The 15123-nt window shown below is 39.6% G+C and overlaps 1 protein-coding gene across 1 annotated transcript; it reads right to left on the bottom strand.

Annotated features, from left to right (window-relative positions):
- Nucleotides 1-10036: 10036 nt before the first annotated feature.
- On the bottom strand, nt 10037-14700 carry LOC108298827 (granzyme K-like). The gene is made up of 3 exons (XM_017521389.2): nt 13913-14700; nt 12861-13130; nt 10037-10402 (listed from the first exon to the last, which is right to left on the bottom strand). The coding sequence occupies exons 1-3, from the start codon at nt 14147-14149 to the stop codon at nt 10241-10243; spliced, it is 669 nt and encodes a 222-aa protein (XP_017376878.1). The 5' UTR covers nt 14150-14700; the 3' UTR covers nt 10037-10240.
- Nucleotides 14701-15123: the final 423 nt, after the last annotated feature.

Genomic DNA, 15123 nt, shown 5'->3' with positions numbered 1-15123 from the left:
GATGAAACAAGATTGGCCATGAATTGAAAGTTGTTGAAGCTAGGTAATGGGGTCATGGAACTCATGAGAGTAAGCTCTCTAGCATATGTTAAAAAATTTTCATAATAAAAGGTTAATTACAAAGAGAGGCAGTCTGTTTAACATAAGGTTTACACTCTGATTTCACTTAGGCTTGCTGTGACTCTGTTTAGGGTCTGTCATGTGGTTCCTGATTCCTTAGATACCAATAAATATTATTATAAAAAGAAAAATTACTTTGCTGTTTTTCCCTGTGCTCCCTTCATATAAGAAAAATTGGGGGCTGCCAAACCTGTGAAACTGAGACTGGGACAAGGAGCCTCCTTTGGTTGCTGACTTGCTCTTTAGAGCTCTGCTTTTTGCATATGGTCTCTGATGCTTATATCCAACAGCTATCTGTGACTGTGGCTTGAAAATTATATGACATCTGAAAAGGAGGGAACTCCAAAGGCAGGGATATGTCAATTGCTCAAAAAAGGGGAACAAAAGATGTTGCATCCATCCAGCAGCATAATTGGGAAACATTTGTGGATCCATGGTCATGGATTTTTAGGGCTATTAGAAACTTTATATTTTGTCTAGTCCAAATCACTTACATGGCAGATGAGGAAAAGGAAGCTCAGAGAAATGAAGTGACTTGGTCAAGGTTGCAAAGCTAATAGCTTTGTTGGGCCCAGAACCCATATTTCACTTATTTCCAGAGTTCAGTGCTCTTTCCTTCACGTTACATCTGGGGTAGTGCACCTGGATTTGTTTCTTTGGTTTCAGTATGAACCCTCTAGAATCTATTCCGTGAATTCTCTGGAGCAGTGTGCTACTGCGATGTAAAATTTTCTGTTCCTTCAGTACAAGAGGAAAGAGGGACTACTGAGGCATGTATTAGGGTGTTTGGGAGTGGGATGATTTTTAAATAGTTGGTATAACCGGCTGAAAGAATCTCTTACGGTAAATTGTGGCTCATGCTTCATATGAAGAAAGCTGCATGAGTTTGTGCTTGCCAGACCCCATGAAGGAGGATATGGGACAAGCTGTCTGCATAGTCAGATTACCTGAGTTTGAACCCATGCTCTTCTATTATTCACTCACAGTGCGACCTACCTTAAACAAGTAAACAGTCTCTCTGTACCTCATCTATGAAGATAATAATAGCATCCACATCATGGTCTCGTTGTGTAAATTTAATGGGTTAATATAAGTAAAATTCCTTTTTTTTAATTTAATTTTTTGAGATGGAGTCTTGCTCTGTAGTCAGGCTGGAGTATAGTGGTGCAATCTTGGTTCACTGCAGCCTCTGCCTCCCAGGTTCAAACAATTCTCCTGGCTCAGCCTCCTGAGTAGCTGGGACTACAGGTGCGCACCACCATTCATGTCTAATTTTTGTATTTTAGTAAAGACAGGGTTTAACCATGTTGGCCATGATGGCCTCAATCTCTTGACCTTGTGATCCACCTGACTCAGCCTCCCAAAGTGCTGGGATTACAGGCATGAGCCACCACACCCGGCCAAGTAAAATTCTTAATCCAGTATCTGGCACCATGTAGGAAATGTGTGTGGTCTCAGAGGGGAAACTGGATGCAAACAGCTTTCAATGGGCATGACCAATAGAATGTACACATGAGACTGGTAGGTATCTTGGAATTTCAAATAGGGCCTACTTGTAGAACTACTTGTAGGGTATGATTTCAGGGTGTTAAAAATCTCCTTCTTTCCAGAGCTGGTTCAGTGTCTGGAAGTCTTAGCCCTGAACTGACTGTGTTACAATCCAGTGTGTTATCTGGAAGTGGCAAATGTAATCATGTAAGTCATTCACATCTCATTGCGAACTCACTTATCATCTGAAGAAACTAGTCACTCAGTCAAGCCTTTCTGGTAGGAAACATGGTCAAGGAGTAGTGAATGCCTCCAATGCAGTTGTAGCAGATACCATTGGTGCCCCTGGTACTCGCCTACACAACACAGCTCCTTGCTAAAAAAAACCCAAAACAAACCTGCAGCTCTTAGAGTGTTTTGTCTTTTTTTCCTAGCTATGGGAGTACATTCAGCCCATATTAGTCCATTTTCATGCTGCTGTTAAAGACATACTTGAGACTGGGTAATTTCTAAAGGAAAAGAGATTTAATGAACTCACAGTTCCACATGGCTGGAGAGGCCTCACAATAATGGTGGAAGGTGAAAGGCACATCTTCCATAGTGGCAGACAAGAGAGAAAAGAGAATCAATAAAAGTGGTTTCCCCTTATGAAACCATCAGATCTCATGAGATTTATTCACTACCACAAGAACAGTATGATTCAGTCATCTCCCACTGGGTCCTTCCCACAACACGTGGGAATTATGGGAACTACAATTCAAGATGAGATTTGGGTGGGGACACAGCCAAACTGTATTACAGCCCATGAGCAAGACAAGCTGGAAGGGCTGGAAAGTGAAACTCTGGAGTGGCTCTCAAACAAAAATGGTGGGGTGTTGGTGGGTAAGGATCTCGGCTTCCCAGTCCCTCATTTGGAATAGCCTGAGGAGTGCTCCACACAGTTTCCTGGAGTTCCCAGTGGGATTGTGCTCCAGTTGCCCATAGTGATAAGTGTGTGAAAATGTACGCTTTATTGGCTTTTTATTCTCTCCCTTCTCACTTCCCAACTTTCCTATCAGTTTCCTGGTATTGCCTTCCAATGAGACACTTTGCACCAAATCTTTACCTCAGCACCTGCTTTCGGGGAGCCTCCACCAAGATAGCATCATCTAAGCGTTTGGTTGGGCTCTCCCAGCCTCTTGTTTCTTCTGCCTCTCTGTAGCTACCACATCTCCAACCACAATTCCAATCCTCAAATTTAGGAATTATTTTTCTAATATTATTTTTCTATTTTAGGGACTATTCAGCTACTATTTCAGGGTGAACCAGACACCCTGTTGTCCTCAAATATTTCTATTGCATTCTACTTAGGGTAGTAAGGAATTGTGTATTGAGAAGTAATGATTATCAGTGCCATATAGAATGACACTTAGAAAGGGGAAAAACTGTCAAGCACCATTTCTCTGCAGAGCTGAAGACTTCAATTCCCTTAACAACCAATTCCTAAACAACATCAGGGAGTTCCAGTTTGGGCTACGGGTAAGTTATCTGACATCTCTTGTATCAATGCCACCATCTATAACATTTGCGGTTTATACCTGTATTCAGATTTACTGACCTTGTGGTATTATTATGACTACCTTAAATTCACCAAACTCCTTTGAAAGTATAATTTTATACAGAATTGGAAAATGCTAACATATCTAAATCCTTTAAGGATGCAATGAACTGAAGAGAACAAACATTTTAGGAAAATTAATAAGGTAATTTACAGCTTAAAGTTCAATATTGCTAAAAGCTGACTAAACTACTGCAGTATTTAGGCAATGATAACAAGGCCAAAACAAGTAACTTTGAAAGGAATCTCTTTCAGACCAAACATACTAATCATTTTCATAACCTTTCTTTTCCTCCTTAGAAAGCAATGGCAATACTTACTAAGTCTTATATAAAAGATGGCTCATTGAAACCTTCAAATAAATAATAATATTCATCATTTATATAGTGCTTTTTTCCCCATATGGAGCTCAAAGCATTATTGGATAATTATGAGATTATTTCTATTTTATGCCCAACACAATCCTTGCCTTTATGAAGTAGTTATGAAGTTTTTATTATTATGTATGTCCTTAAATGGTTCCAGAAGTAGAGTATTAATTGATCATTCACTCATTCAATCATTAATCAATCATTAATGGATACAATACTTTCATTCATCCATCCATCCATTCATTCTTTCCCTAAGCCCCGTCTATCCATTTACAAATATTTATTAAATAGTCACTGCATATGAGGTCCTCTGCTAAGTTCTGGCTGTACAGTGTTGATCAAAACAGGCATGGGCCCCAGCACTCACGGAGCTAATAGCACAGTGAATTCTACAGCATAAATTCTAGAAACATTTCTGTGATTATACTATTTCTATCAAAAAAAATTTTTTTTTAAAGGCTAGTCAAGTGAAGCAATGGGAGCGGAGGAGGAACATAGAAATCCATAACTGATTGTGATCAATTCGCTGTAAACAACATTGCACTCAGACCAGCCTAAAATGCTTTGTGAAGTATGTTTTACTAATTAAAACTCAAACAGTTAATTTGAAGTGTAATACTCTTAATTACACAGATTTAAAAGTGACAGCACTTGGATGGAGAACAGAGGCTCTAGTCTGTGCAGATTACTGTGGTTTGATCACACTATGAGGTGGGAAACTCTCCAGCACCAGTTCTCCAGTATAGTAAGGCAAGACGGCAGTTCATGGAAATCAATACATCAGCCCACTTCCGTTTTAATGTTGCTGAGTTGCCTTTATTTGAAAAAAAAAAAAAATTAAGCAAACAGAGGTGACAAGTAAGGGAAAGTTTGGGATAGGAATGTTTTAGAGTTTCCATGATTTGTGGAGTTTATAAATTCTTCTGATTCTCTAAAGCTTCTAAAAGGTCAGATAAATAATCATTCTTTTTCTGAGACAGAGGCTCACCCTGTGGCCCAGGCTGGAGTGCAGTGGTGTGAGTTTAGCTCAGTGATACCTTTGCCTCCTGGGTTCAACCAATTCTTGTGCCTTAGCCTCCTCAGTAGCTGGGACTATAGGCATGCGCCAGCATGCCTGGCTAATTTTCGCATTTTTAGTAAAGAAAGGGTTTCTCCATATTGGTGAGGCTGGTCTCAAACTCCTGACCTCAGGTGATTCCACCTGTCTCAGCCTCCCAAAGTGCTGGGATTACAGGCATGAGTCACTGTACCCGGCAATAATTATTCTTGATTCATGGAGAAAGCTGAATCATCTATTGCTGCGGGAAATGGAACAGTTCCTTCTGAGACATCTCTGCTGGTCATGTTTTGCCTTTGGTGTCTCTATGGAAGACATCAGAGGTGTGGGAGAGAGCTGGGTTCTTAAAAGGAATAAATGTGCTCATCTTTATTGATATGGTTTCACGATAGCAATTGCTCGTATTTCCTTTTATCTTGTTGGAGGGGGTTGTATGAATCTGGTGATCTAGATCTTTCTCTCTCTTTACCTTTGGAAATTTTTGAATCAGGTCTCATCTGTGTAGGCCTAGCCTGGTAGGGCAAATAATTTGTTCCCCAGGAATTCTGAATGACTTACACCTGAAGTAAGTTGGTTTTTGTGCATGTCTCCATTGTAACTAATTTTGGAGCATAGTGTATTTATTTACATATGTATGCTTATTTGCATGTAAACATGGACATGTCTAGAGTATGAGTTCTTGCAGGGCAGGAATTGTATCTTTTCCTCTTGCTCTAGTGACCTGCTCAGTGTGTGGCAAACAGAAGTGCTTGATGTATTTGTTGAGTGAGTGAGTGAATGAACAAATGAATAAATCTCTCTCTCTAGATGCTAAATGGTGGGGATTCTGGAGTCTATTTGGATTGGTTGTTAACATGGCCATCCCACATGCTGTTGACTGACCACATATGGGACTGCTTTGATTTTCTAAAACACTGCTAATATTAAGAATATTACTGTATCCAGTTGTCTTCCAATGTAGTTGCTTTTGTAGGTTGATTGGAAAAGTGCTATATTACTTCAAATGATTGTGAAATAATAAAACAAACAATAACCTGAAATGCCAGAAAACATTATTTTCATGGCAACTTTTCTAAAAACATTTCTACAAGATCCATTTACAAAATATACACGGATGGAGTATAGAGTGTTATAGACTACTGAGTGCTACGTATTATTTTTATAATAGGAAAAATGTTTGCCATACAGCAGTATGTGGTTAAGATAAAAATAGCTTGTCAGGTAGACCAGGGAATTTTCTCCATAGTAAGCTATAGTGGAGGAGCAAGGGGGAAATGGTTTATTGATTATAACATTTAAATGTTACTTTTTCTGAATCAATTCTTGATTTGGGAAAGGTGGAAAGCTAAAGCCATTTAAGATTTGAGAGGGTCTGGGTATAAGGGGATAAAGGCACATGGCTTGTCATTTTTTTGGAACATACATCAGGGATAGAAGTTTTAGGTTTCCAATTTTAATATTTGGATTAGGTGGGATATATGCAACAGAAAGCTTCAAATAATAGTGGATTAAATATTTTTAATTTTAATTTTTATTTTACGTAAAAGAAAAAGTACAGGATTGGCATGAAGGCTCCCTGATCATCAGCTGCTTCTTTCTATTTCACTATCACTACCACTTGGCTTCTATTTAAGTTTGCCTCATGGTTCAACATTATTGTTGGATCTCTAGCCATCATAGCTACAATCCAAGCAGTAGGAAGGAAGAAGGGGAAAGGGCACTCCTTCCAGCTGAATCAGCTCACTTTATAGGAACTTCCTATTTCTCATTGACCACTACTGGCAAAGAGAGAGGCAAGAAAATGCCATGTTTGGGCTATGCACATTTGTGGTACCAAATAATATTTGAGTTTTGATGCCAGAGAAAAAGAGAAAATGACTGAGTAGCCAACTGGCAGTCTCTAACTTTCAAGCAGATTACTGGTAGTTTTGCAGGCTTGGGAATGTCCCATGTCTCTTCAGAGTGATTGTATGTATCTCTGCTCTGACCTAATATGTATGGAGTTTAAATATTAACTCCCAGAGAGCAATTTTATTCAACCTATTTGTAAGTTCTCAGGGAAAGCCTCAGTGTAAACCCATATGCTGACTAATAGGCTATCACATAGACATTTATGGCTAAAACCAGAGAAAGAATGTGATCTTTTCATGGTAGAACATAGAAGTGAGGAGATTTTGTCAATCTAGAGTTGACTGATATGACTCAGCAAAATGACTGGAGAAGTCAACAGGAAGTCAGTGTGTGAAAGCATGAAAACGGCGTTGAATCAGTTAAGACAGAAGGAGACCAACCATTCAGCCAGGGTGCTCTTGGTCCTCAAATAACTCATCAGACAACATACCAATAGCTTTTCAGGCATGTCTCAGTAATCTTGTGAAATTGCAGGGCTTTTGAGACCTCAGGTGCACTGCCCGTGGGCAGGTTGCACTCAGTGTCCTTTCTCCCTCACCGCAGATGTGTTTGGCTTAGTCACCTTAGGATGCTATAACAAAATACTACAGATTAAGTGGCTTAAACAATAGAAATTTATTTCTCATGATTTCAGAGGCTGGGAAGTCTGAGACCATGGTGTGGCCCATTCATTTTCTGGGGAGGGCCCAATTCCTGGCTTATAGATGGCCACCGTCTCATTGTGTCCTCACATAGCCGAGAGAGGGAGAGATTGAACTCTCTAGTTCTTTTCTTGTAAAGACGCTGATCTTACTGGAGCAGGGTCCTGCCTTATGAGCTTATTTCACCTTCTTTACCTCCTTATAGGCCCCATCACCAAACACAGTTACACTGAGGGTTAGGCCTTCAACATATGAATTTGGAGCAGGCATGATTCAATCCACAGCAGTGTTCTTTCCCAAATTAAGAGCTTAGTAAAAAAGGAAGCACTTCCTTGATGGACCAACAGCACCTTCCTCTAATCAGATAGTTTTCTAAAAACAACCAAGCTTGAAGCACTACTCTTCATATTTTAGAGTAAGTTGAGATTTAATATGTACAAGAACTGAGAGAGTCAGAAGGCAGGACTAGTTCTGCTATCTGGTTCTAGACTGGTTTAATTGCTTATCTGAATCAATACTGATGTATTTCATGGATTATATCTGGACTTAGTGCTGTCACTTTCTATTATAACAGGGTGGACATGAAATAAAGCATAAAGACTTCTTTTATATCTGTGGGGAAGGCCAAGATACTCTGTCCACAACCACAAGGAAGGGAGAAAGTGGAATGATTAGAATGACAACAGCGACCACTTTGCTCTAAAACCTTTGGGCAGTTTTAAAATCTGGGTATTTGCTTCAATTTGACTTTCAACTTCATTTTGAGGCCATAGATAAAACTCCTCAAGAACAGAAATTTCCGAATAAAATACTATGGTCTTTTAGGGCATGCTTGGGAGGTATTGGTACCTTTAACAAGATACTACTTCCCTGAAGGAGGAGGAATCCATTTCAGTTGTGGGCTCTATCTTTAGCCGCTTTTCAGAATAAACTATTTATCTTTCAATTTCAAAATTGCCAGGTCTGCCACAGCTGTTGAAAGAACGTTCTCTGGCAACCTGATCAGGTTTGACTAATGGATGTTAACAGCAGGGAGTCTAAAATCAAAATACAGCTCTCAAGTTTTAGTGACAACTTTTCGGGATAACTCATCAGCTGGAATTAGGGGCAATGGCAATAGTCGTTTTGGTTAAAAAGATTTATAATGATATGTTTCATGGATTTAAAATTTAGAGAAAATAGACACAGGATTATTTTTTAATGGTAAGTCCAGAGAATCTTTAACTTTTTCCCTTTCTTTTGTTGTAAAATATAGTCTGGGATTTCATAATCAGTATATTTTTAATAAATCAAAATGTTTAAGATGAGATATTTAAAGAACCTTCTTTTACTATTTTCTCAATAATTTTAAAATTATTACTTTCAATAATTTTAGTTAAACCTATTTTTTTTTAATCCAGTGCTTTCATTTCTCCAAGTATTCATAGCGCAGGGTAGTGATGGTTTCTAAGAACCATGACAAAAGATAAGCAAATAAACAAACAACCAAAAGCACCTGTTTCTATATGCATGTAAGATAACTTCATGATTTTTCCTGGAAATGAGAACTAATTATCCCCCAAAACCCAAATTAAATATAGTGGCTGAGATTAATCTTTTGGCTTCTGACTGTTGAAGCCATCCCCCACCAATCTCCCACCATGCTCCTCCATCCAAATTAGAAATTTTTACTTCTCTAATCACTGGACGACCACAGTCCAAGACAGCTGAGATCCTCCAGTGGTCATACTGAATTGCACTTTGGTCTGCAGCCATCAGTTCACACTGAAAGATTTATTACAATCCCTTGACATCATTTGTTGTCTTTATTATAAGAAGTTACTGAGGATGTTCATTATCAGTGGCTTTCAGATTTGCCCATTTATTAGTATCAGCTGAGTTGCTCTGAAAAAATGCAGATTTTCAGGCCCACCCCAAGCCTATTCAATCTGAATTTCTAGGCAAGAGGTCAAGGCAACCTAGAGTACAAATAATCTTAGGTGGTTCTAATGCAGTTGGTGGGGATATGGGAAACAAGGCACAGTATCCTTCTTACCAGGACCATGGAGAAAAGTTCTGTCTAGTTTTAGTTGCAGCACCAGGGGTGCTACTTCTGGGCAAACAATTTTTTATTTCCTGGATACTGTAATTCATATAACGGATTGTGTTGCTCTTTCTTGCACTGGCCAAAGCATAGAGCCAAATGTGAATCCTTCTAACAAATGTATATAGGGAAACTTGTGGCACTATCAGTACCACGTCACCTTCCCGACCTTCATTTTCTCCTTCTTACTCTCATTTCCCCTTTGTCTCAATACCTTCATCAATCTATTTTTAATTCTGCATTTTGTTTCATTGCAGGCATTTTTGTACATTGCTTTAAATCCTTTCTGGAACAAAATGCGACATATATTAGTAAGAAATACTTTCCAAATATTTGTATAAGCTACTTACTTGAATTGGGATATTTATATTTATGATTTATATTTAAAAAACACAAACTCATGGAAGCTTAGAGTAGAATGGAGTTGCCAGGGGATGGGGGTGGTGGGGAAATAGGGAGCTGCTATTCAACTGGCATAAAGTTTCAGTTATACAAGATAAAGCAGTTCTACAGAGCTGCACTGCAAGATCAGGCCCATAGTTAACAACGCTATATCTTACCCTTAAACATTTGTTGAAAGGGCCTATCTCATGTTAAATGTTATTGCAACAATGAAAAGAAAACAACAATTTAGGATGATCCAGCAGAAGTTACAGCATAAACCCGGTTGAAAGTGGTACTGTTACTGTTTTATTCAGTGATCTTATTGCCCTGTGGGGAGTGTGGGTAGAATGGGAGCAGATGTTGCTTCACATTATAAAAGACAAACAGAGAGTCTTCTAAATTTTATTTAAAATCAAACCAGCAAGGTAGAAATACCTGAGTGATACAAGTGAGAAAGAACTTGATTGCTTAATAAAATACAGATGCAAAATGAACCCCATCTGTGCTCTGCTTTATTTCCATCCAACTATAACCTGTGAGCGTATTAGGGAAAAAGAAGCAAGTGCATCCAAGAAAATCATTTGTAACTTAATTTGCATGAGATGGGGCAAGGTTGCTTTTGATCCAATTCTGGTATTTCTTGGTCAACAGGGTGTAGATTCCAGGCTTCTTGGCAACACCACATTGATCACCTCCAGAGACTATGGCATGGAAGACACCTTTACAGATCAGTGGGCCCCCTGAGTCACCCTGGAGAGAAGTAAAAGGGCAAATACATGGTGAGAAGCTGTTGAGAATTTTTTTTTCCCACCGACTGTTGATTGCTCAAAGGATTCTTATCTGGGTCCTTGCTTTCTTTATGTCCTGAAGAGCGTCTGACACTGCCTCTTACTCGGTATGGGTTCTCCATATGTCTGTCTCTGTTGAGGTCTATGTTTCTGCCTACCTGCTTCTCTGTTTATGTCTCTGTCTATGACCAGGCTTCTGCCTCTGTCTCTGTGTCCATGTCTATGTCTCTGTTTTGTCCCTATCTAGTCTACATTCCTCTGGGAATCAATGACTATTGACTTTTATTTATTAAAGAATACATAAAGTTTTAAATAATCTACTGAATAAAATAATCTTTTAAAATCATATATTTCATTTTGATGCTCACAGACCTAAAATCAGGTTGCTATTGAGACTAGCAGAAAATAGCAATGTATTGTAGTAAATGTCTTGATGGCAGGAATTATATGTTCTCTGTTATTCTTTTCTCTTTTTTTTGCATCCTCACATGGTTGGACATAGTGCTATGTATTTGTATATGTACCATACTTAGTAAATACTTAGTGAATTAAATGATTTTTGAAGACTCACTCTAACAGCAAAACATGTAACTAAATTCTATCAAGTGAAGTGAAAGAGCTATAGAGGAGATGGCATGGCCTTCTGATGAAGAGCTGGCTTTTACATTTGAAGACCAGCCTTTCTCTGTGCTGATGTTCACATTGCAGACTGCAATGCCTTGTACTCTGGCCAACCGTGTTAACAGATGTTTAGGAGGGAGATGGTCTTGGGTACTGCAGATGCACAAGACATTTGAAGTCATCATATCCTCTCCCCAATAATGCTTAATGTATAGTATGAGATGAATACTATATTCTAATTTTTTTTAAATTAGTAATTCATTTGTGCTACATATTAGTATAGTTCATATAAATGTGAACACCTATTTTTTTCCTTACCATCTTAATAAACAAAAGATTTTGAAAAATATAATGACTCTTGTTCCTTTTTTTTAAGACAGGGTTTCACTTTGTCACCCAGGCTGGAATGCAGTGGCAAGATCTCGGCTCACTACAGCCTCAACCTCCTAGGTTCAGGTGATCCTCCCACCTCAGCCTCCTAAGTAGGTGGGACTACAGGCATGCACCACCATGCCTGGTTAATTTTTGTATTTTTTTCTAGAGACACGTTTTCACCATGTTGCCCAGGCTGGTCTTGAACTCGTGAATTCAAGGGATCTACCCGCCTTAACCTGCCAAAGTGCTGGGATTACAGGTGTGAGCTACCATGCCCGGCCTTTTGTTCCTTTTTGTCAGTCAGCGGTATGGTCTAAATGTTTGATTCTCCAAGTTCATGTGTTGCAATCCTCACTCCCAAGGTGATGGTATTAGGAGGTGGGGCTTTTGGGAGGTGATTAGGTCATGGAGGTGAAGGCTTCATGAATGAGATTAGTTCCCTTACTAAAGAGGCCTAAGACAGACCCCTTGCCCCATCCACCATATGAGGTTAGAGTGAACAGAAGCCGTTTATGAACCAGAAAGTAGGCCCTCCCCAGACAGCAAATCTTCTGGTGCCTTGATCTTGATCTTGAATAGAATAAAGCTCTGTTATTCATAATCCACCAAGTTTATGGTAGTTTATTATAACAGCCCAAACAGACAAAGACAGTCAGTCAACATTACTTATGAAACACATACTGTATAATTGAGCTTTTTGCATTTGAGTTTTGTAAGACCTTATTGATTAATCTGCAAGGTGGTTCTTTAAATAAGTTATTTTCTAATCACCACTAGTGACTTCAGGATTGGTAGACTTTCTTTCTTTCTTTCTTTCTTTTTTTTTTTTTTTTTTTGAGATAGAGTCTCGCTCTGTCACCCAGGCTAGTACAGTGGTGCAATCTTGGCTCACTGCAACCTGTACCTCCTGGTTCAAGCGATTCTTCTGCCTCAGCCTCCTGAGTAGCTGGGACTACAGGTGCATGCCACCATGCCCTGCTAATTTTTGTATTTTTTTTAGTAGAGACGGGGTTTTACCATATTGGCCAGGTTGGCCTCGAACTGCTGACCTTGTGATCCACCTGCCTCTGCCTCCCAAAGTGATGAGATTACAAGCATGAGCCACTGTGCCTAGCCTGTTGATAGACTTTCTAAGGAGGATAACACCTCTCATAGGAATCCTGTAAAAGTCGTCAGATCTAGTCTATTATCCTGATTAACAAACATTTAGTGAGTGCTTATGAAGCACTGGGGAAGCTTTTACACTCCATTCACATGGGTAGATGAAAAAGAATAGAGAATGCTGTGCAGGAATGCAGAGAAAGTTTTTCGAATTGTGGTTTTGTTTTCTCTATGTCCCTCCTTCCTCCTCAGTGTCAGTGAGCAATAAAGACTTGGCTGCTGTATAGTGCTCTGAGATGCCTGTTTGAAAGAGAGATGCTTACCTTACAGGAGTCCTTCTGGCCTTTGGCATCTCCTGCACAAACCATGTCTTGGGTGATATAAGGGTCGTGGTTGTAATAACTTTGGCTGTTGCAAAGTTTTCGACTTAAGACAGTAACAGTGACTTCTTGTAGGGTATCAGAAGGTTGTAATAAATCTGGGTCGGTGGCTCCCCAGCCAGTAACCTGGCATTTGGTTCCAGATCTAAGAGAGGTTTTGGAGCTTGGGTGTAGCAGCTGGACATGCTTGTTGAGTTCTGCGGCTGTTTGAAGCTGACAGATTGAAAAAAGACTGAATTATCATTCTTTCCCAGTAGTATTCTGATGCTAGCCTGTGCGTTGTATGTGTGGTCCCTCTGTCTTAGGCGGGCGTCCCTGTCCTGGAATCTACTTTGATGGTGGCCTGCAGCTGCGTTTGTGGTTGTTGCTTTTCTGACCGTGCTCTTTACTCCCCGAGGAGCTCACTGAGGCTTGGGGAGGAAGCTTATAGAGAGCAGGAATTTTGTCCAGTCTCGAGCAAACTGGCCTTTGCCCTGTATTGGATGGTTTTTGTGTGGAATAACATCCATAGGTCATGACTTTGAGGGCTGGGCTGCTTCCTGCTGGATAGGACCCTTGAGTATGGTCTAGACTAAGTTTGGACTAGACTAAGTGTGGTCTAGACTAAGTTGTAACTCACTGCTGAACCCCTGAAGTCAGTTGGTTGGCTCTGTTGTATAAACAACTGGAGTATTTTTTACTTGCTAATGAGAAAAGCATTTGGGAGAAAAGCTTTCAGTGTGGATCCTTGGGCCTGTGAAGATGTTCCCCTCCTACATATGTGAGCATCAGAATGGCTTTTCCTTGTATAAACACAGCCCTGGTGCGTTTGTGATAAATTCTTGTTTCTTTCAAGGCAGTATAAGGAATAACATGGGCCCTTGTAAAATATATCAGAATCACCTCAAACATGGGGAGGGTGCTAACAAAATGCTTTTGTGTGGGTGACTTAACTAATTGAGCCATCCTGTATAAAAATGTTGACAAAATTGAAGGAAGGCAATGCTACTACCTACCTTAACCAGCATGATATCATTTGATGGAAGATTTGATGTAAATCTTGAGAATGGTATGAATTTTTTAATCTTAAATGTTTGTTTGGAGGCCTCATTCTTTGAGAGAGAATGTGCGCCTAAAACCACAGTGGGAGACTGGCCTTTGGCAAACCTAAAAAAGCAAAGAGCATGAAAGCACCAGAATGATTTCCAAATACCCCAGTGGGGAGTAGAGATGGTGGAGAGGGTTATATGCATAGAGAAACAAGGGCTATCTCCAAGGTAACCTGCTTACGGTTAGGTAGAGTGACGAAGGTCTCACTGGACCCCAGCATGACTTGATATTAAGGGCCAAATGGCTTGTCCTTAATCCCACCCCAAACCAATTCCCTGGCATTGCAAAAGAATATCAGAACTTGCATCCAACTGGGGGAAGAAAAAGGAGGAAAATCCTGCTTGACTTAGATCAAGTGTAAAACAAAATTGTGTTCATTTATGTTAAAATAAAGGAAATTACATTTCTTGAGTTTGTAGTTTGAGATTTACACCATTACAATTAACAGTTTTTTATTGTGCTAAAACATATATAACAAAATTTACCATTTTAACCATTCTTAAATGTACCGTTTGGTGGTATGAAGGACATGTACATTGTTGTTTGTCCACCACTATCATCTCCAGAACCTCAGAACTTTTCATCTTCCCAACATTAAGTGTTTCAATAATTAAGGTAGCCAGGTGTGGTGGCTCACACCTGTAATCCCAGCAACTTGGGAGACTGAGGTGGGAGGATCATTTGAGGCCAGGAATTTGAGACCAGCTTGGGTAACACAGTGAGACCCCCACCGTGGTGAATGCCTATAGTCCCAGCTGTTTGAGAGGCTGAAGCAGGAGGATTGCTTGAGCTCAGGAGCTGGAGGCTAAAGTGAGCTGTGATCATGCAGTGGTGACACAACAAGACCCATCTCTAAAACTATAAATAAAAATAAAAAAATTTAAGACCCCCACCCTACACTTGCTCATCCACATGTATCCTGTCCCTCAATTAGAATGAAGATTTGGACAAGAAAGGAAAACTTTCCTCAAACTGAGGAAACTGTGCTAATTTGAAATGAAGACACTTTAAGGTTAGTAGCCATTCCAATGGGGAGATCTTGAGGGTACGAACTGGTGAGTCAGATGAAGAAACAGGTTTGTTTTTTAGATTTTTTTTTTAACTTTTTTTTTTTTTT

The sequence above is a fragment of the Cebus imitator genome, unplaced genomic scaffold (assembly GCF_001604975.1).
Source record: "Cebus imitator isolate Cc_AM_T3 unplaced genomic scaffold, Cebus_imitator-1.0 Scaffold1117, whole genome shotgun sequence".
NCBI classification, from domain to species: Eukaryota; Metazoa; Chordata; class Mammalia; order Primates; family Cebidae; genus Cebus; species Cebus imitator.
The sequence above is the reverse complement of the archived record's forward strand: the minus strand, read 5'-3'. Positions and strand labels throughout refer to the sequence as shown.

Excerpts from the sequence above, each read along its gene's own strand:
- LOC108298827 (XM_017521389.2), bottom strand. The coding sequence starts at position 14,149 with ATGCATATAACCCTCTCCACCATCTCTACTCCCCACTGGGGTATTTGG. Across the intron at positions 13,131-13,912 it reads ATGATATCATGCTGGTTAAG|CTTCAAACAGCCGCAGAACT; the intron begins GTAGGTAGTAGC and ends TCAATCTGTCAG. Across the intron at positions 10,403-12,860 it reads GCCAGAAGGACTCCTGTAAG|GGTGACTCAGGGGGCCCACT; the intron begins GTAAGCATCTCT and ends ACTTCTCTCCAG.